Source organism: Cottoperca gobio, chromosome 12 (assembly GCF_900634415.1).
Source record: "Cottoperca gobio chromosome 12, fCotGob3.1, whole genome shotgun sequence".
NCBI classification, from domain to species: domain Eukaryota; kingdom Metazoa; phylum Chordata; class Actinopteri; order Perciformes; family Bovichtidae; genus Cottoperca; species Cottoperca gobio.
The window spans coordinates 12,246,334-12,268,591 of NC_041366.1; the positions used below are offsets into that span (position 1 = coordinate 12,246,334).

The 22,258-nt window shown below is 39.1% G+C and overlaps 2 protein-coding genes across 3 annotated transcripts; one reads left to right on the forward strand and one right to left on the reverse strand.

Moving 5' to 3' along the window:
- The first annotated feature begins 842 nt into the window (after positions 1-842).
- On the forward strand, positions 843-7,576 carry drg1 (developmentally regulated GTP binding protein 1). Its single transcript, XM_029445394.1, has 9 exons — positions 843-1,061; positions 2,221-2,344; positions 2,486-2,661; positions 2,748-2,817; positions 3,726-3,895; positions 4,614-4,744; positions 5,915-6,082; positions 6,241-6,363; positions 7,243-7,576. Exons 1-9 carry the CDS (start codon positions 1,023-1,025, stop codon positions 7,340-7,342), a joined length of 1,101 nt encoding a protein of 366 aa, XP_029301254.1. The 5' UTR covers positions 843-1,022; the 3' UTR covers positions 7,343-7,576.
- A 5,892-nt stretch (positions 7,577-13,468) lies between these two features.
- stard7 (StAR related lipid transfer domain containing 7) lies at positions 13,469-18,980 on the reverse strand. 2 transcript variants are annotated; one of them, XM_029444980.1, is made up of 8 exons: positions 18,041-18,974; positions 17,618-17,778; positions 17,398-17,447; positions 16,844-16,954; positions 16,551-16,633; positions 16,346-16,445; positions 16,164-16,248; positions 13,469-15,749 (listed from the first exon to the last, which is right to left on the reverse strand). In XM_029444980.1, the coding sequence occupies exons 1-8, from the start codon at positions 18,493-18,495 to the stop codon at positions 15,571-15,573; spliced, it is 1,224 nt and encodes a 407-aa protein (XP_029300840.1). In that variant the 5' UTR covers positions 18,496-18,974; the 3' UTR covers positions 13,469-15,570. The 2 variants fall into 2 exon arrangements, with proteins under 2 accessions (XP_029300840.1, XP_029300841.1); XM_029444981.1 differs by lacking the exon at positions 16,844-16,954 and having other exon boundaries at positions 18,041-18,980.
- Positions 18,981-22,258: the final 3,278 nt, after the last annotated feature.

A 22,258-nucleotide genomic window follows, 5' to 3' on the forward strand; every position in this document is an offset into this window, starting at 1 on the left:
TTTGCTTAAGTACCAATACCATAATATGAAAATACTCCATTACAAGTAAAAATCCTACATTGAAAATCCTACCTAAGTAAAAGTAGTCCTACATAAGTGTTATAAAAATACGTATGAAAAGCAAAAGTACTCGCTATACAGAAAAATTGACACTCTGACTGACATATGATATTATTAGATTTTACTGATGCATCAATGAGTAAACAGAGTTTACTATTGAAGCTGGTGAGCATCTAACTTGTTTTAACAACTTTATATACAGTTAGGTACAGTAGTTCAGTTCAGTGGTTCCCAGCCGTTGGGCCGGGCTCCTCCAAAGGAGTAAATCTGGTTGAGTGAGATGTTTAACAGGGTAGAGAAGCCAATAGAATAAAAGCTCTGATATTTCTCTTTGGCAGAACTGCTAACAACACACAACTATCTAAAAACTGTGGCGAGGGGCTCCAAGTAGACAATGCTCTTTTGTAGAGGGATACAAACCAAAAACGTTGGGAGCCATGGTTTAACTTTATCCTTTAACCTATAAGATTATCATGTCTCTATATTAACAAGTGGTTGATTGTATCTGTAAAATAAATTAAATGGAGTTAAAATTGGACTACAATAATGACCTCTGACATGTAGTGTAGAGGTTTAAAGTAGCATAAAAGGAAAATATTTAAGTAAAGTACAAGAACCTCAAGTAAATATACTTTGTTACTTTCTCCCCGTGTCCCTCATTGATATAAAAGGAATGCTCAACTTAATTACGGTGTTATTCTTATTTATATAAGCCATGGCTATATAGTGATGTGCAGATACTATATTTCTCTCCTTTTGTAGTTTTTGTCCTGTTAGTCATCGCGAAGGGCGTAGTACGCCACACTATACCCTCGCGAGATTACCCGCGAAGAAGCGCACAGCGGCTCTTGCGTGGTGTGGACCCGTGTGCTTGCTAAACAACATCTAACTTTGGCAACTTCGGTGTAAAATCTTTTCAACTTCTTTTTCTAACGTTGGTTGAACACAAGAAATCTGTCACCATGAGTATGCTCGCCAAAATAGCAGAGATCGAAAGTGAGGTAAGGTATAAATAGACAACCGGTGAATCAGTCACGTTTTAGCTACACGCTTACTGCTAGCTAGCTTTTAACGCTAGCAACTATTAGCCTAGCTACAACAGCTGGGCCACGTATATATATATATATACATATATACTTGATATTTTTGGCCAACAATTAATTTAAAGGTTATAATGTGTATTAAAAAGTTGTTTTACGTGCTCATTCGAAATGTGTTATGAATCGGAAGTTAGACCTAGCTACGTTAGGCCAGTAGCATAGATACGGTTAGTGCTGACTCCAGATTGTGTTTGACTGACTAGTGACCTACCACGTAACTTTACAGGCTTGTTGTTGCATTAAATCCCGCATCCCCACCAGAGGTTATTTCCTTTTAGCCCACGAAACATCCAAACTTAATCCTTAATAACTTAAATATGAAAGACAGCCGTTTCTTTTAGCAGCCAGTGTTTTCGACGTGTCCGGGTGTTACCTCCTAACACCTTGGTTACACAGATGAGCAGAGTCTGACTTGAAAACGGTTACTGTCATATTTGGAGGTTATTGTCAGCATATGTATGTTTAAACGGTTTATAAGTAGCCCTAAACAATAACTTTTGGGAAATGGAAGCGCAGTGTAAGGGCTTAGCTATAAATAGAGCCAAGTAATATAGTGTTAGATCATTTCAAACAGAGATGGTACTAGAAGAAACATGAACCTAACTTATGCTTTAGGGATAGCAATGACCCCTCGCAAGTTAACCTTAGACTGTGGCGCTGTCTTGAAATGGCTCAACTGAGCAGGTAAAGTAAAACAGATCCCCATGGTTCATAGTCCTCATATTGTTATTACCAGCTGGTTACTTTCACTAACTATTCAAGTCTGTCTTAAAGCAATAGTCAGGTTTCAATACGAACACAAACTGTTTTTGCATATTGTAATGAGCCCTCTCTTCCTTATGCACTTCCAATGTTAGTCTCCTTTCAGCACAAACATGTATTCCAAAGTTTATCTATTGCTTATTACAAGCTATTGCTTTTCTCTAGATATGCAATATTAAATTACCTGTTAACAGTAAAAAAAAAAAAAACTGCCTTAACATACTGCTCAGTAGTTACTACAAAACTGTCATGTAAAGAACAAAGTATAAGACCTTACTTTGGTGCTGTTCATTTGTAGATGGCCAGGACTCAGAGGAACAAGGCCACAGCTCACCACTTGGGTCTGCTCAAAGCTCGTCTTGCCAAACTGAGGAGGGAACTCATCACACCAAAAGGAGGCAGTGGTGGTGCAGCAGGAGAAGGTAAGATCACAACTCCTAAGAATTTACAGTTTCTACTGTTATTTCGGTTTTTATTACAAACAAGCCTTTTATGTCATCCCACGCATCACAGTGAATATTAAGTTGATTTCAAGTTTCTGATTCTTTCTTTTTACCTTATAGGTTTTGATGTTGCAAAAACTGGTGATGCCCGTATTGGTTTTGTTGGTTTTCCCTCAGTGGGAAAGTCAACACTGCTAAGTAACCTTGCAGGTGTGTACTCTGAGGTCGCCGCTTACGAGTTCACCACTCTTACGACGGTACCCGGAGTCATCCGCTACAAAGGGGCCAAAATTCAGGTACAAGATTTTCTTGTTTGTTCAGTACAGGGAGACGTGTTTCCAGCGGGTTGCTAATTTAACTTTTTTATTTTCTTCCCTCTTAGCTCCTCGATCTCCCAGGAATCATTGAGGGAGCCAAGGATGGCAAGGGCAGAGGCAGACAGGTCATCGCAGGTAAAGATGTGATCAGTGTGTTTTCTGCTAATGTAATTATAAAACAAAAGATGATATCAAGTGTATTTATGCCAGGTTTCAGACAACACACTATTTTAGTCTTTTACGATGGTCACTGTGTCCAATTATTGTAAAGTTGTACACTCCTGCCGTGACTATGCTGAGACATGATATGGAACTTAATAAAGAGTGGATGGTGATGTTTATAGGCCATAATCTAAACACATTTATTTCTGCCCAAAGGCAGTTTTAACCCCTTTAGTAGCACAAGTTTGCTTTATCAAAGTTGGCTTACAGCTAATGCTAAAGCATGTGCACTGTGACAAACAAACAAATGGTTGCAGAAAAAAGTAAAACCTCACCCAGTGTGATTATTAATAAATGGTTGCAGATACATACTGTATCTACTACAGAGTAGAAATGAACGTACACGAAGAACATTCCCTACGGTTAGTATTACACTTACACATTTTAATTATCAATAAAACCCTGTTTGCTTATTGTGCTTTGAAAAACTCACGGTATATACTGTCCAGGATCAACCAAAGTTGGCAAAAGTCTCCCGGGTGCAGGTGCAGCATACAACGTGTTTGTTTTGCAGCAGTGAATACATGGCAGAATGCCGCTCCAGAGATTTTTCATCCTTCTAAATTGTCTAAATTGCGGTCGTATTCATATGTTTACATGAGGTATTGGCTACTGTACCTAGTTTTCAATATAACACTTGGTAAAATGATTTCAGTGTGTGTATATCATTACTTTTTGTACATTTTCAGCTCATTTTAACAGTACGGTCACTATAATTGGGAAGTTTTCCTACCGTTTCATCTCCACTACAGAAGTGATGAGATTATTTTATCCTCTCTGCTCTAACTAATGTCTGCTTCTCCCTTCTCCCTCTGCTTTAGTGGCTCGAACTTGCAACCTAATCCTGATAGTGCTCGATGTGTTGAAGCCTCTTGGTCATAAGAAGCTAATAGAACACGAGCTGGAGGGCTTTGGCATCCGACTTAACAAGCAACCACCCAACATTGGCTTCAAGAGGAAGGACAAAGGAGGCATCAACTTCACCGCTACAGTATGTCTCACACAAAATGACAGCAATTCAAATACAGAAGTACAAACTTATTACAATTGTCACCTCGGAGTCACTGAAATGAATAAAGTGATGCTCATAAGAGTTTTTAGTTGGTTTTAGTTTATTATGTGTGTGACTGCGTTATACAGTTTTGTTCTTTATTTGTCATTCAACCAAATAATGAACTGGAAAAGTGAGATTATCATGGCAAGTACCATAATTCTCTAAAGTGTTAGTCAATTACAGGTTGTCCCTTCACACTGATATTATTCTGGCATGCAGGATTTTACTTGTCAGGGATATCTGTAGTCGATTGTCAGTTCGGTTTGATGATGGGCATTTTTCTGGTTTCCATTAGTTTAAACAAACATGTGCAAGCCTTCTAATAACAGTGTCCGTGTGTATAAAGAAGTCCTTTTAAGGCTATCGCTAATCTGTAGAATCAAATGCAGACGAGACATTTTTACATAAGATGCGTGTCACCTTGGTAACAAAGACTAAACCACTTTTCAATGCCGCCCTCTGGTGGACATGTATGAGATTACACGTGACTAAATTGCACCTACACATTTATTCTCCTGTCCTGCAAAATATCAGCATTTATTTGGTAAAAACCATAAATACCAACTAGATTTTCATTATGAAGTATTTCTGTTCTCATTGTCCCGCTGTCTTGTGTTGATTGGCATCATGCCCGTCATCCCCTCTCCCTCATCAGTGTGGACAATCCGAGCTGGATGGTGATACTGTTAAGAGTATCCTGGCAGAGTACAAGATCCACAATGCCGACATCACTCTGCGCAGTGACTCCACTGCTGATGACCTCATTGATGTCGTGGAGGGAAATCGGTAAGCTGCTGAAGTGCCAGAATGGGCTCTCCTTATTCATTCCCAGTGGGTGTGGCCTGTTGGAATCTTTTAAATCCCATTTCAATTCCCACTACACCCGTGCAGATGCATTTGAAAATGCTATTTATGGGTTCCAACCACACTTTAATTTTTAGCCCCTTTTTTTCATACACGTGTGTTGCATAAAGTTTAGATAAGCAATGTCATCTCTTACGTAAAAAACCTATGGGATTAACATTTCTCAAGGTAGGTATAAAAAACCCAGCAAATGCATAAAAGATATGGATAATGTAGGGTGGGGCATATGTAGCGAGTCTAACGCTGTGCTGTGTTGTACATTGGACAAGGACTTCACGTCCCAGGACTGTCTTTCTGCATTTTATGGCAAGGAACCAGACAACAGTAAAACCTCCCTGCAATTGTAATCCACAGTCTCCTGCATAAATGACCTCTGTGCTTTCCCAGGGTAGAGACCTGAACAAAAAGGGAGAGCAAATAGTCTTAACATTGCAGTGGGATAAATACAACTCTTGTAAAAGAAAGAAATAACCAAAATAATATTTTTTGTAATATATTATATTACAAAATAGCCTGGCATGTGCACCATGAACAAATGCTCCACAGTAACCGACATGGTCTCAGCAGTACTCTCTTGCCTTGCACACTACACAGCATCCCTGCCACACACAAGCTCTCTTATAATGCATGAAAATAATAGTTTTTACAAGTATATAAAATAAATATCAGTATATGCACGTTATACTTTAATGTTACTTGGCGTCTCAAATGTAGCAAAAACACAAAGTAAAGTGAAAGACATGCATAGCTATCTATTAGAAAATGACCGTGATAAAATGTATAATAAGCTTTGTTTTAGCACCGTCTGCCATGTCTTTTTAAAATGCACGAAAAATCACATTTGGTTATAATTGTATCTGACAACTCGAGCCTGAAACGGCTCACGTGTGGTTGAACAGACACTACCAGTAAATGCAGTAAGAGGTTGAGCGCAGCTTGACATTGTTAGTTATTATTTGTTATTTTCATTTCAATTATAACAGTAAAAGCAGGCAACACGATGGTGTGAATCCACTTCAGACTACATTTATGTTTGCTGACAAAGCAGAAATGTCACGGACGGCAGCCACTTACAGTCTCTTGTCACCACAGGGTCTACGTCCCATGCATTTATGTGCTCAACAAAATCGATCAGATCTCCATCGAGGAGCTTGACATCATCTACAAGGTGCCCCACTGTGTACCCATCTCTGCTCACCACCGCTGGAACTTCGATGACTTGCTGGAGAGGATGTGGGACTACCTAAGGCTCGTGCGCATGTAAGAGTTGTTTATACTGTCGCCACTAGGGGGTGTGAATGGAGGCGGAAAAAAAATTGGGTGTTTTTAAATAATGCACAAGGAGTCTACAATATGTGAAACATTGATTTTGTTAGTTCAGGCTGGAAATTTGACTGAGATCGTTTGTTCATTTGCAGCTACACTAAACCCAAAGGCCAGCTTCCTGATTACACATCTCCTGTTGTACTCCCTGATGGACGGACTGCTGTCGAGGACTTCTGCTTGAAGATTCACAAAAACCTCATGAAAGAGCTCAAGTAGTAAGTACTGTAGATTTGGCTTCCTTTTTTTTACTTTTTAAACACAATTCGGTCTCTGAGCACACATATTTGATTATGTGCACAATCTGGAACACTACCCCCTTCAGAAGTGTCTTTATCTCCAGCCTTTCTCCCAAATACACTGTTTGAGAAATCAAATCATTGTTTTATATGTTAAAGGGAGGAATAGGTAGTTATTAAACCTCTAAAAGGGTAGTCTCATTTGCAGTTCCAGTGTATAGACAGACTGGAAATGGGAGAGAGGGAGAAATATGTCATGCAACAAAAGTCCCATGGTTGGAATCATGCCACCTAATCAGCATGTTGCAGGTTACGTGGTGTGCGCTGTAACATTCAGCTACCAAGGTGCTCCTGTAATATTATTTGTTTTTCCCCACGCGCCTCTTTGCTAAAAGGCATTGATAGTTAGTTACCTTAAACCAGAATGAGAAATGGTCATCAAAGGCTTAAAAGAACCCTGTCGCTTTAATCACCAATATTTCCCTCTTTGCGGTGGTACGCCAGATGAGAATTAATTTAGGAGTCTGGATTAGGATCTGAGATGCTGTGTTGCACCACCTTCTCCAAATGGGAGAGCTAAAACCGTCAATCAGTTGATGTGTTAGTGCTGCTGGGCATTACCCATTCTCCAGGGAATTAGGGGGTCAAACTGACATGTGATTAGAAAGCCTTTGTAACTAAAGGATTTCATTGTAGCCTGTAGGTTTCTTTCTAGTGCAAAACCATTGTTGCCGTAGCAAAGAGAAAATAATAGTATCTAAATAATGTTCTGGTGTGGTGTAAAGTAAAAAAGGGTCCTGTTTATTGCCTTAAAGAATCATTCATGTACAAGCATTTACATATTTGTCTTTCTTTCAGTGCACTTGTGTGGGGAGCATCTGTCAAACACAACCCTCAAAAGGTGGGCAAGGACCATGTGATGGACGATGAAGACGTTATCCAGCTGGTGAAAAAGTAAAAGGAGTCGTAGTCCACTGCACGGCCCATGTATCACAAAGTGTTCTGTACAGTTGCTCAGTAAATCACCAGAAACATCCATTCGAGCTTCTGTGTCATGCGGTTCTTAGTTTTTTTCGCTGTATTTCAAAAGATCCCACAGTACTTAACACCATGAATAGTTCATATTGAATATTGGTCACGGCTCGCTTTAAAATCCCCCAAAATCTGTTCAATAAAGAAATTAAGAAATCTTGCTGTTATGTCTTTTTTCAGCTTTCTAAATGAAAGCATGTCACACAACTCTCCACCAGGACACCACGGCTGCGTTCCAAATCACATACCTTTTTACTTTTAGTATGTGCTGCAGCTGTCTACCGTTGCATGCAGTTTGACATATTACCTTGTAATAACGTAACTTGAACTTTGACCTTCCTTATATATCGCTGTGCAAAGGATTGTGGGTCAGAAAAGCAAGCTGACTTGCATACTGGGAAATACGACTAAATGCAGTAGGTCCTGTGGGTATTAAAGCTTTATTCACCAAATGTTTTCAGCCATCTTGCCTTTACATGGTAGTCCAATGTTAACATGTATATATCGAGTGTAGTCAGGCACAGTTTGTCTCTATTTAAATCAATATCTAATGTGCGACGTGCAGATCTGTCACAGATATGTTGCATCATGGAATCCTGTGCTCCATCACAGTACGATGTTCTCCTTCAGAAACACACCAGCCCTCAGCAACAGTGTTACTACGACCATTGCAGTGTAGCTCAGAGAAAAGTCATTTGAAAGCCCTGTCCAGCTAAGTGATTTACGTGACATTGATGACGAAGGCAGTTATTCAGGCTGGTGGTTTTCACCCCCTCTCTCTGGAAGGGACGGCCACTCAGGTTAATCAGTTCATTCACTCAGACGCAGTCTGGGGACATCATACACCAGCTGTTCACAACTAACAAGCCTCCACAGAGTAAAATAAAGAGCATTTCATCAGAGCTGGGAGTCCTTCTGGAAGCTTGCATTATCTGATGTCGATATGTTGCAACCTGCATAAAGTGGAGCGGCCATTTTGTGTCTGAGCACCTCATACTGTCCAGTGGTTCAGTGGATGGCGCCAGTGCATACGCAAGTATATAGACTATAGTATGATAAAGTCAGATGGAAATTGAATTTGAATTTGAAGAATAAAGAGTACACTTTATTCAGCAAAAGAATAAATAGATGCATATCATTTAGTTTAGCTTTCTAAAAGCTATATGAGCTTGTTTCATAGCATTTAATACACTGCAAAGATGTGGTTTCTGTTTAAATAAACTCACCCTTACAGTTAATCTAATACCACACAGAAAAATGTATCAAACAGGAAAAGGTAGGCATGTAAAGATTTACAATCTACAAAACAATACAAAGCAATAACAATCTTGTATATAAGCACTTACCAAAAGAACATGAGAGCATACATTGTGCATACATTAGGATTTTCTCAGTGTTTGATCCCCAATTAATTAAATCCACTTTGCGGTCGAGGAGAAAAACTGCTTTTCAAGACCAGAAAGAAAATATTTTCCCGCTTACATACAAAAAGCCATTTAATGATCAGAAGAATGAATAATGTCCATGAACCAGTGGCTACACTGTCTGGTTCTGAACGATGTTAGTCTTGGATGTTTAACAAGGATATAGACGTGCAACAGGATTCAAGTTCATGGAAAAAGCCAGAAAAGTTGTTGACCACACTATAATGGTCAAAGAAGATGCTTTGGAGTGTATTTGATGTTATAGACTAACAGTTCTTAATGAGAGAATAGACACTTTGGTATGAAAAGCTGCAGTGGTTGCGGGTATTGCATGCCTGTCCCGCAGCAGCAGGATCTACACTCCTTAGACATACCACCTCTCCCCCCACCCCCTTTTACACTGTAAATTATAGCAGCACTTTAGCTAATGAAAGAGTTGAAGACCGGGCACTAATAAAAGCCATTAAGTGAATAAAGCACTTCCCCTCTAACAAAATTAAAGAATCTACCCATTTGGAGAGGGAGGACTCTGTATTAATATTTATGAAATGCGGAATCGGTGGCCCCCCCAAACTCCCCAACCCACGACCAATCCCAGCCTGATGAAGTCCTCCTTGCCAGTGCACCTATCCCAAGAGAACATGGCCAACCCCTCCTAGCTTGAAGGAGGGGCAGGAGATGGGGACTTGAAGGGTGCTGAGGACGCAGTCAGGACAGTCTGTCTCCAGTTGAGCAAGCTGGAAGACCTCAAGACACAGCTCAGCGCTCAACCGCCTTCACCAGCGCCTAACACCGACTTGGGACCAGACGATGGAAAGGTGGGTTTCTTGGAAAGAGCCGGTGTATAGAAGTGAGTTTTCAAAGACAGCAGCTGGAGGTTTTAGGTAAAATACAGAGTAAGTTTTAACTAAGTCTAATATTTGTAGTGTTGTATTGATAGTTTGTTGAGTTGTTTTATTGTAATGTCTTTGTTTTAAATATGATACTTTTATTGACAATTGACTAAGACATTTTTAAAATTCTTTAGTCAAATGTAAGTTAGATTCTGAGAGTTTGAAGTCCAACTCTTGAAAGACAGTGATTGTGGTGATCCATGTCAATTTTTGAGGAACGAAAAAAAACACCAAAAACAAGGTAAGGATGCATAATTATGTATCACAATCATCCATCATGCATAAAAACCATCACGCCATCCCATCAGCCACACTGCATCCATTTGAAACATCCTCATCGTTCTGAAAAACACAGGTCTATTTCATCACCGCCGCCTACCATTTTCGCCCAAAGTACTCCCATTTTCGTGCCATTTGGTCAACTGCAAATGCAGGGTTTCTCATTGGTGCATCAATTTGCATTGTGGTGTAATTTCATCACACAAAGTGGTTCAGTTGCCAGAGCTCTAAGTTGATTATCGCACCATGCCTTCTCATTTTAGTAAGATGTCCCAGGGGAAGCTGAAAGAGACACAAGAGAAGGTAACAAGATTGTCAAACCTTTTGGAGAAACAGCTGTCTCTTAAGCTTGATGGTATCATGACTCAGTGACCGTTAACATAGTTAGGAATAAATTGCCAGAAGAGGTTGTGTCTTTACTCTAAAAAAAAGACAGCAAATGTCCTCAGATGGACAACAGCAATATAGCCTTAACTATCATTCTAGAGTCCATTGGTATCTCAAGCCACAAAGACTTAGTTTTTAGTCAATTACATGGAAACTTCAGAGCCTGGACTCTATGAGACGCTGCGGTTCCTAACAAGATCACTGACAAATTATGCAAACTCTGTTTCCATTGATCAGTAGAAGAGCGCCCAACAGACTGGAAAACTCATTTGATTAAGACACCATTCTTTAGGCCTGCTCTGAATTTCTTGTAAATGTTTATAGTTGAATGTTTGTATCTTGAAATATTGATATAGTTTTCAGACTTTTTTTTCAGTCGTGTCTGGTAGAGTCAGGGCGAAGGGTTGGGAGGGTGTGGTTTGACGCAGTTTGTGCGCAGGAAGGGTGTAGCCCTTTTTTTACCGCAGTGAGTGTGACCTGTGACTAATCTTTTTTTGGTTTATTCTGCAGATGTTCTTAACTGCAAATGTGTTGCAATTATTTTCTAGTCATTGTGTGAAGCAATGGTTTGATATGTCTTTTTTTTTACAATCTATCCATGAGCGAGGATCTCCTCCCTCACACCCGGGGACTTTTTTTCAACTTTTGGACTGCAGATACAAATCAAACCGTGGGACTGGCCTTCAACTGCAAGAACATACTTTGACGATAATGTATTTCTTTTAGGAGGTTTAATACTTGATGAGTTGGTTGACAAAAGCGAAACGATATATTCTGTTTTAAATGATTTTCTCCACTTGCTTCCATTTACATTTAATCCAAATGACAAAGATTTCAAGTTCCTTGGATGCCTTATGTTGAGCTGGATCCCTTGTGATCTGTGTTGGGTTTTTTTGTCTTTGCCCAGGACCCCATTGTGCTTGATCTAACCATGCAGTGCATCTTCTGTCCATGGTTGTGCCAAGCACCTTGGAGACTTGTGAGCACTATCGGCAATTAAAAAAACTCAGATTTTCCTTTTCAAGTCAGTAATGTACTTGTGCATTTTTAGAATTTAGAAATTAATAAAATGATCTCTAAAATAGAGCGATACACCTTAAATATTCGGAGAGAGTATGTACAAAAGGACCATTGTTAAATGATAGTTGGATCTAATTTTGTTTTTATTCCTATTCCTGTTGTTGTTTCTCATGATGAATTCTAAGATGTAGGATAATAAATATCATCTAAACGTCCTGTGTGTTTTACTGCTTTTTTATTTATTTCTTTAAGGTGGAATGAAGGTCAAAAATGGATTTTAAATAAAGAGAGAGTGGGGCTCAAAGGGTTTATAGCATTCATATAGATAAAACAATATTTTTCTCGAAGCCGCTTGGTGTATAATATGGCAGATTTGTGGAACCGATCAATTACTGTAAGTGCTTCGTGGCTTTTAACTATAGCTAATAATTTCAGACAGAGGAGGTCATTTATTAAAACAATGTGCACTCTGTTAAGACTGCGGACACATCACCAATCTGTAAATCAAACCCTGACACATACAAGCCCATGTGTTTTAGACAAAGCTTATGTTCTTGAAATGATGATAAAGATGAAATGATATTAGTTTTTTTTCATATACAGTGCATATACTTATTTATATTTAGTCTATGTTGTTCCGTAAGTCAAATCCCAACGAGGACATTTAACCAATAAATTTGAAATGATTAAACCAGACTCGTTCTTTCATTATGACTTTTATTTGAATGAATTCTGTCTTCGTTACAGTTCATGTGCTGCAGGAATGAGATGATAAGTACAATGTAAAATATTGCTGTAAGACTTTTGAGTTTGAATCACTATCAGAATGACTATTACAGCGATGAAGTTGTCTCGTCATGTTGTACAGAGTCAATGTCTGTCCTGGAGACATATTTATTTATGCATTTCTCATATCCAACATATTCTCAGAAAAATACACCCTTCTTTGTTTGGGAATTAAAATGTTGGCAGCAGTGTGTGCCAGTTAAAATTATAGATTGTCATGGCTATGCCTTTATTTTATGGGATTGCACTCTCACCGTGGATGAGGTGATGCAAGTCCTCAGTTGTAGCCGTCATCTTGAATGCAGTTATTATATTTTATTATTTAAAATACCATTTATCAAATGCAGCCTTTTTTTTCACAGCAGACATTTTACTTGTCATAGAAGGAAAAACACAAGTTTTACAATTATCATTAATGATGGCTCTGTTCTATTTAAGTGTCCCAGTAAATGATGACATTGTGAGCCAACATGCACAACAACAGGACCCTAAATGAAGCAGCTAAATGGTTCATTTTATTATTAACACAAGTGCTTTTCATACTGTGACAAGCCAAAATGTCTTCAATGAAAAAGCCTATTGAAGATTCTCTTGGGGCACTAAGAGAAATCTTAGTGAAATGAAACTCAAACAGACCAGGAATCAGAACGAGAGGCGCAGACGATATGGCACCCGTTTCTGTCAGGTAAATATAAATAAAGAATATTCAAAACAAGTTTGATCGACACTAAACTATTTCTGCATGGACTTTTACTTATTTGCATAACAGAACTCTTAATTTGACAAAATATGCTTAAATTACTGCATTATTTCACTTTAAGATAAAATGCTGGATTCAACCATTTTGCTTACAACACACACCGTTTCTCAAAGCCACTTATTCTACGCAGGTTTTGAGTGTGTAGTGTGTATGGTTGATTTTTCAAGTGAGTTGATGGACACTAGATATTCTGATTCTGAAAACAGCATACTATGATTAGTATGTAGAGCATACTGTATATAATTAGTACGTAGTGTGGATTTGGTTTTACTCGTATTCCAAGCTGATCCATTGAGCTGACAGAGCTTTCAGTAAACTGTGGAGTCTTTCTGCAGTCGGTCACTGACCTTATGCCCAGACAGGGAGTATAGGGTTTACACTTTATCCCATTAGACGGGACTATGTCGGCCGCCTCCGCACAAGCAATGCTAATCACCCTTTTCTCTAACCAAGACAAGGTCAAACTAAGAATGCTCTGCAATAAACAGCTGAACTCTGCAAGATACACATTAATGTTTATTTGACCTGATTAGTCGATTTTCCATTTCAATTAGTCTTGAAATCACAGTAATAAATGTACCAGCTTATATCCACACAATCATTTCTCTGTTCCTGTTATTCTCATGTGGTAGCTAGTCACAAAAATAAATGTTATATTGCCTGCAGAAAGAAAACACAAAAACAGTATGCGACAACTCTGCAGGTGGCACGAAGGCATCGACAAATGACACAGCATTTGTGTTACACAGCAACAGTTTTGTTTTGACACAGCAACAGTTACATTCGCAAGCTGAACATTAGCAAACGTTGCACAATGTTTAATTGGGTTTTGATCTCGTGAAAGTCTGTGTTGTTTGTTAATGTAAAAAACAAGCATCGCACTTTCAACATATCTGTATTTCACAACTTACACTGCCATTTTTTATGAATCAAATAACTGGAAATACATCACTCCAGAATAGAATTATAAACATGTTTCACACAGTGGGGATATATTAATATTCAATACTCCTTCACACAACTGGATCACACCACACTGCTTTATCTTGAGACAGTTACTGATAATTCCCTCTGATGTACCGACTACAACAAATATGAGATTACATTTTAGTACAGGATGAGATGTTTTTAAACACAAAATAATTTCATGACATTTTTGCCAGATTACCAGGCTGTAAACAGTGTACGTTTGTTTTAGGCGATGTTTTATCCCACATAATGTGAAGCTCTTCATACATTCTCAACCACCTCCCTGCTAAATTAATTACAAAAGCAACAAGGGGGACTTGAAAGGATGAGTTATATTGAGTTTCAGCAAACCCACAATAACAAAGAACTAAAGAATCAAAATGCAGGGCAAACATGTGACAGAGCTTGTGAATAATGTCCAGTAGTCAACGGTGTTATGCATGAACAAGATCTACAGTAACACAAAGAAAACACACACACACACACATAACTCCAACAGTATAAACTGCAGTGATGTCTGTTGTGGACACCAGAATAACAAATAAATGGGCTGAATTGAGACTTAATATTTTGAACTCATATGAAATGCAAAAGGGATTGCTTTGTGGCACAAGTACTCCAAGTTTCTCTAAAGTTTATTAAAATGTGTCTCTGTGTTGAAGTGCATCAGTACCATTGTATGTGAGGATTTAGGTTGTTGTTGTTGTAAGACACTATGCCCATAATGCTGAAGGACTGGTTTATCTTCAGAAGGCCGTTTTGTCAATGCTGGCAGTTTCAAACAGACACGGTGAGATGAACAGCATGAAGCCTCGACTGTGCCGACCGCTAAACAATGCAATCCACAAAACACAAAAGAAGTCTTAAGAGTTTTCATTTTCAAATCTATGGGGACATTTTCCCAATAATGGCATCATTAGTTTGTTTTTAATTCATCCCACCCAGTCCCGTGAAAATCATGTTTCTTTTTTTTATATACACGAAATGAAGAAAAGTTGTCAAGTTTTCCCAGAAGAGGAAGATTTCCCTCAATCCTTCATCAGAGCAGAATTTGTGGCAGTACTTTTATAGTTTTATGTTTCAGTGAAGACGTCCATCAGCAGTTAGTTACCGTTCTATGTCCGATACTGCACAACCACATCCGCAACATGTCGCTGAAATCACAACACACATACACGAATACAGTATTGTGGCTGCATGCGGTCTGAACAACCTTTAAAGTTGAGCCCTGTCGAACAATGGAAGACAAGACATAGAATGTACAAATAAGAGAAAGTGTTTTGGCAAAAGCATTTTCTACTGGGAACAAACAAACAAATCATTACCAATCATACTGCCTGGCTAAGCAAAAATAGTGCCAATGCCAGCAGTCTGGAACGCGATTTCTATGGCAACGTTTTCCCCAAAGGACAGTAATGCTGCCATCAATACAGTCCATTGTTCTTGTGACATCTTATCTACAACCAATATGGCCAGGTCTATGGATGGACATACTGTACATTTGTCTTTAATGTAGGTTGAAACTTCCATTTGCAGTTCATGCAATCTACCTAAAAGTTGGGCTGGAGGGTATGATTGAGGTTCAAGTGCACGTGAAAACACACCTACATAACCCCAGTTTTATAAAATATCCATCTCAAGCGTAGATCTGTCCTGGACCACCTGTGTGTGGCTTTTCTCCACCAAGGCGCTCCTGGCTCGGTTGCCGGTTGGCATCACTGGATTTAATGACACTTGCGTAGTCGTAGATCCCCACTTCCAAGTTCTTGGCCCTCAGGGCAGCAGTATGCAGCTTCTCCAGAAAATCAGGCATACCTAACGGGCACAAAAGGGAGAGCCTCCTTAACATCAGGGTAGAATACCCATACTCAGTGGGAAAACATGACATGTGAGGAAATGGTAGGATTTGCTAGTAGAAAAAGGGAACATTTTGCTGTATTTTTAAACAGCTTTGTATCGTTGCAATGCGAGTGGCATGTACAAATGAACGATGTTCGGCTTCCCTCCGTGTTTCTCCCTCACTTGTTGCTGCATCCAGCCGCTCGGTGAGTGGGGAGCTACGGGCGCCAGTTACATGAAGGGAAGCCGAACATTGTTCATTTGCACAAACCACACACAGTCAACAACACAAAGCCAAGTTTCCCCATAATGTCATTGTAAATGGAATATGAGCAACAAATAATGAAATATTATGAAAAATAAGACATTTCAACTGTGACAAGAGCTCACCACTTGACACCATCCAGTTCACACAGTAACGGGGAAAGACAGTCTGAGGATCGTCACTGTAGGTCAGCAGGTAATCAAATCCATTCTGTAAAGAAAAAACACACACAAGCTCAATGGCTACAAAACACAGGACCCTGGAAGCAAGTTAAAACAATTTGCGTAGCAACACACGCAGCACAAACCTCATCAAAGGACTTATGAGGGCGGATGACCATCTTTGACTGGTATGCATGGACTCTTACAAATTCCTGAGTCTCTGGGACTCTGGGATGCTGCACGGCTCTATACAACAGAACAACAAATATAAAAAGATCAGACGTTACTCATTTAGTAATGCGTCAAAAGTTAAACCATATTTGACACGAGACATTATTTTTGAAGTCCCACCTGGATACCAGGACCATCAGATTGTTGTCTATGTCAACATCATAGCGGCGCACATACACATAGTCCCTGGAGTACATGGGATACTGTGAGGGGAGATTGAAAAGATTAAATAACAGCCGATAATCTAACCTGATGAATATACCAAAACTTGCCTTCCTTAAATCACATGATAAGCCAAGGTCATCACACTTTGCTTGGACAACAAATCAAGGTGGGAAAAGGTTCCCTGTAAACATATGTAGGACAACTAGCCTCTTCCATTTGGGCCTAAAAGAAAATAAACAGAAACTCACTGGAAAGTGTGTAACCCAGTGCACAACTTCAGATCCTGTATAGACATCTCTGTCCACCACTTCAAGCTTAATAACCAGTGCATCCCACTTCTTTCTGTACTCCGTATCCAACTGGGTGAAAGGGGAAAGCATAAGTCAAGGGTTAGGTGCTTAATATAGCACACAGAGGGAGTGTTACTTTTGTGCACAAGCAGCGCAAACATGTCAATAGTGCACGCAGCTGGGAAATGGCAACACAAAACAGGCTACAATACACATACCATAAACACAATACATGAAAAATACACATGTGAAAAGTCTCACCACTATAAATATTAAACAAAATATACACAGTTGGATCAACTTGCAGAACTGTACATTTATTTCAGTAATACGTCAGTCAGACTTCAGGAGTGAGGCGATTGCTGCACACCCAAAACCATGAGATGGAATTAATCTTGTTACTCTCCTCCCTCTTGATGTTTATTCTGATTGTAAGCAAGCACTTCAGTATAATAAGTTATCCTTTTCACCATATTTCTAGTAGCAGATAAGGACATTTGAAAACTCTGTACCTGTACATTGAAGAACTGCCTTGGAGTGACATCATTGTATGAGCCCAACACTGTAAAACATACATTAAAAAAAGATGCTGACTTCTGACAAATCATACCAATATCACAACCAAAGTACCAGGAAAAACTCAAAGCACAAAGGTAACTTGGAGAGTTAAATGAGTGCTTTATCTGCGTTTCAGAGAGCCTGGTTACACATGTAGATTGTGAGTTGGCTGACCTCTGTACTCGTAGAGGTGACTGTCAGGTATAGGTTTCTTCCACACTTTAAAGCCTTTTTTCTCCACAACAATTTCCCAACCAGGTTCAAGTCTGTTCGCTGTCCCTGAGGCTGTGTTTAGACATTTTACATTCTCCATCGCTTGAAGCTCAAGTCCACACCTTCAAATGGATGCAAACAGGACAGGTTGTTTAGCATACAGCACAGTTCACATGAGTCACATCAATGTGTAATGCTGCATTGCAAATACAAATGGAAGGAAAAATGACAATAAATGTTTTAGTAAGTACAGTAGACGACCTCATGCCCTGTATGGGAGGATCTGTATTTGTGGTAAGTCTTAACTCGACTCATCAGGTTCTTCCTGTAATTTGGCATTTGCCTAAGCACATATGCATGTCAATTTAAAGAAAGATATCGAACCTGTGAATTTCCTCATCTTGAATCTTCTCATTTTCCCACATGAAGATACCAGCCAGCGCCGCAAACAGCTTCCCAGTGGGGGCGTGCTTGCTTTGAAATCTGCGCCATATGTTACCAACCAGGGTCCACCTGGTCCGCTCGGAGTACAGGTTAGAGTAAAGCTCACCGATCTGACAAGCACGCCGGAGCCTCTGTCCGGTCACAAAGCCGCAGTGGTCTGCAAATATGGAGAGCAAACCCTTTCTCTTCTGACCAGATCCCGCGGCCTCACTGGCGCCAACACCTGCCCTCTGCAGCCAGGACAACAGCAGGCCCATGCGCCTGCCCAGCCATGGGACCCTCTCAAGCTTTCTTTTGCCCTCCTCGACAGTCCACTTGAACGACCTGCCACTATGAAGCTTAATTGTATTTACACCGATCCCGCAGATCGGACGACGGGGCACAGAGTGAAACATGACAGCAGTGTGACCGTGACACAAGTTCCCAAAGACAAAATAAATGTCAGCAAAGTGCAGTGCTAACGAATTTCGCAGCTAAAGCTAGTGGCCTGCTGAGAGGCACAAAGCATGACCTTTATACAGATGATAATACGGACTTTTGTCTAGCAAGTCATAATTTTACACTGGTTGTAACGTTAGTTATGGAACTGCCTACGAGCACGCGACATTTATCTTTAGCATTAGGCTAGCTAACGTTATCTGTCAACTGCCTACAAATACGACACAGACAAACCACAACAAACACCGCCGCACTTCTTTCTGAATCAAAACTCTAATAACGGCACTGTGAACTTTATATTCTACTGTATCTCTATACAATTGTCTACCTGTCAGTCTTTCCTGAACACTGCTTCACGTTTTTCAAACTCTTATTCATTTGACCTCCTCTTCCTACAGTCTCCCACACACCCACACGGAAATCCCGCCTTTAGACTGTAGCGCGGGCGTTCATTGGAGGTTTGTTGTTCTAAGGCAACTCTGATTGGTCCCAGTGGGAGCCTGTCTTAAATTGTGTTGCTCGGGCACAAGCAAGTTCGCTAGCCTCTACCAAAGCTCCCCACTTTCCTGTTTGTTCGATTAACTGGGATCAGATTTAACGTTTTGCTGTAGGAGGAGAAGGTAATTTCCAAACTTAGTCCAGGATCAGTGCATACAAAGAGCTGAACCCATACTGGGGAGAGGAAGTTAGTGTGTCGCCAATGGTATCGCCCTCCAGGGGTGCTGTTCAAACTCAAAGTCACAAACATAGGCACACAAGGCACTTATATGGTCACTGGTATTAAGCAATGACTTCACCACGTGTATTTCAGTTTAATTAGAGCCTGTATAATTTCACAAGCCAGCAGTCACACTTTTGTGATAAACAAATACATTTTATTGTCTGTGTGTGTGTGTGTGTGTGTGTGTGTGTGTGTGTGTGTGTGTGTGTTTGCGTGTGTGTGTGTGTGTGCGCGCGTGTGTGTTATGAAACACTACTTTCTAGTTTGTTCTTGCAGTGACATTGCTGATACATTACAATTTCAAACGACTATTAGGATAAAACTCTGTGACAAATAGTTCTCAATGTATTACGGTGTATTTGCTGGGAAATGAAAGTGATACATTTGCTATGTAAAACCTAACTTTCATGATTTTAAGAAAGAATTTGAACTATATGTTTAATTTAAATATTACTGTTTATATTACTGTACTCCAAAATTTCCCTCGGGATCAATAAAGTATCTATCTATCTATCTATCTATCTATCTATCTATCTATCTATCTATCTATCTATCTATCTATCTATCTATCTATCTATCTATCTATCTATCTATCTATCTATCTATCTACCTACCTATCTATCCGTTTGATGGTACTATTGAAATTGACTTGAAATTGAAAAACAATTGGTACTTCATTGCCACATTTCCTCAATGTAAAAATTGGTGGAAGTTGGTGGGTGTAGAAAACTATCATAAAAGAGCATCGAATCGCCTCATAAAAAGATATAGGCAGAAAAAGACATCTTAATTATGTAAATGTTATTAGAGTAATATACGCCAGATGGCGCTGTTTATCCATGCAGAGAACAAGAAGTGTTCATAGATCAGCCAAGAGTCCATATCTGATACAAGCTGAGTTATTTGCCCAAAAGAAAAAATTACACAAATCAAATCAAATCAAACAAAAAGAAATTAAGAATTTACATCAGAGAATTGGCCTAAATTATTTTGATCACCAGAGGTATGCACTGTACTCAACATCACAAAGGCTCTTAGGCTCCCCAGGAATCAATGGAAGCATCAGAGTAATGTGCTTCTCTTTGTCCAACCCTGTCATTCAGCCATTCATTTAATACTGTGCAGTCTAACATGTCAAAACCCTTTATGAACAAAATAGGCCAGAGGTAATAAAACAACCCAATCTATAATTCTCATAAAAGGTGTGAGGGATTTCAGTATCATAAGACTACGAGACAAGATGTTTTTAAAGAACCTTGTACAAACACAGCATGTGCCTTTGTCTCATTTTTCTTATCTCAAAAACAAACAAATCCATAGTTTTCTGACTGCTCTAAGTAGTTACAATATATATAGTATTGATGCATTAAGGGCCATTTCAGTGAGTTTGATATTTGACTATTGGGCACAACATTCAAAATGTATTAAGCAACTTTACACTGTAATTTCGAGTACGTTTGCATGAGGTCTATATTATAGCCTGTGCAGGACTATTGGAGTGGAAGTTAGAAAAACAAACAACAGTAAACTTGAATTCGAGGTTTTTTTTCTTCTCTTTAATGACATTTACACTCCCACTATCTTATCTTTTATTGAGTCGAGGTCACTTTTCTGGTTACTGGCGAGAGAGTAAACAAGGAGGCGTGTTATAAGTGTGTGTGACTGTTATGTTTTCGTGATGAGGGAATTAAGTTAAAGAAAACGCAAAAATATATATATTTTTAAGTTACGAATGGTATTCTGGAGATAGCGACTGTAGAAGTCCACGATCGAGGAGTTATGATACAGATGTTTTTCCTTTGTGAAATGCTGCCTTCAGGTACCAAGACAAGAATTGTAAGTATAAGAGATCACGGCCCACCCACCCTAAACATTGCCCAATGGATTGAGAAAGAGGAAATTTTCCATGACCCTAAAACAAAGTGACGTCAAGTAGAGAGAAACAATGGGATAGTGAGGTCGTAATAAAATAGTAATTATATGTGCTGTTATTCAAGAGCTATCAAATGTAAATAAATAGTATACTGTGGTGTGTTTAGTGAATTCGTACGTGTGTCCTTGCTGCTGACATGTACACACACGTTTTTAGCTATTAGTAACTATTAGTCAGCCAAACATATTTTGCTATGCTTATTGAGCAATTATTCTTCCATTCAACATATCACGTCTCCCTTGAACACAATAAAATAACAGTCACTTTTGTTAGAGGTTGAATGTTGTTATCATTTCCAGTCGGATGCACTTGAATGAATGACAAGTCTTCTGTAATGCAGGCAACATCACCACCACCGGGTGTTTTCCTGCTCTGTTTTGACGGAACATTGTTTCCCCCAGTTAGGAAAGCAGTGGTTGCTATATGGGTAATTGTGTTTTTGTCTGTCATATGCCTACAAGGTTATATTTAAAATGAGATCAGATGACAATGTAGGTAGTGCGTAATGATTAACGCATCAGTTTTGAGACAGAAAGACATATAGATGTATATATATAGAGAGAGATTTTTTGGATTATTATTAATTATGCATTAATATGCAGGCAGCATTTAGGTTGCAAAAAATTGAAGTATAGCAACCCTAAATACTGTTGTAGATTAACCTATAGCAATGCATTGTATTTTATAAGCTCAACTTATGTTTTGTATATAATAACTTGATATGCAAAGTAACTATATATTTTGAATAGGCTAAATGTAAAGCTGTACAAAGTGCAAGACGTCCCCCTTACAGTAAATGTAGTAGATAATAAGTATAAAGCAGTATACACTGGAAATACTTAAGTAATGTATAAGTAACTCAAAATTGTTCTAAAGTACATTATGTACAGGTATTAAATGTACAAGTAGGGTATGTGAGTGAAGTGTTCTAATACTACGGAAATTGATAAGTGTAACGTTATTTTAGTGGTGGCAGTAGAGTCAAACCAGATGTTGTTGTAGTGTTTGTAGCACACTTTAAGTGAAGGAATATACAGAAGAGAAATGTGTGAAATAAAGTTTTAAA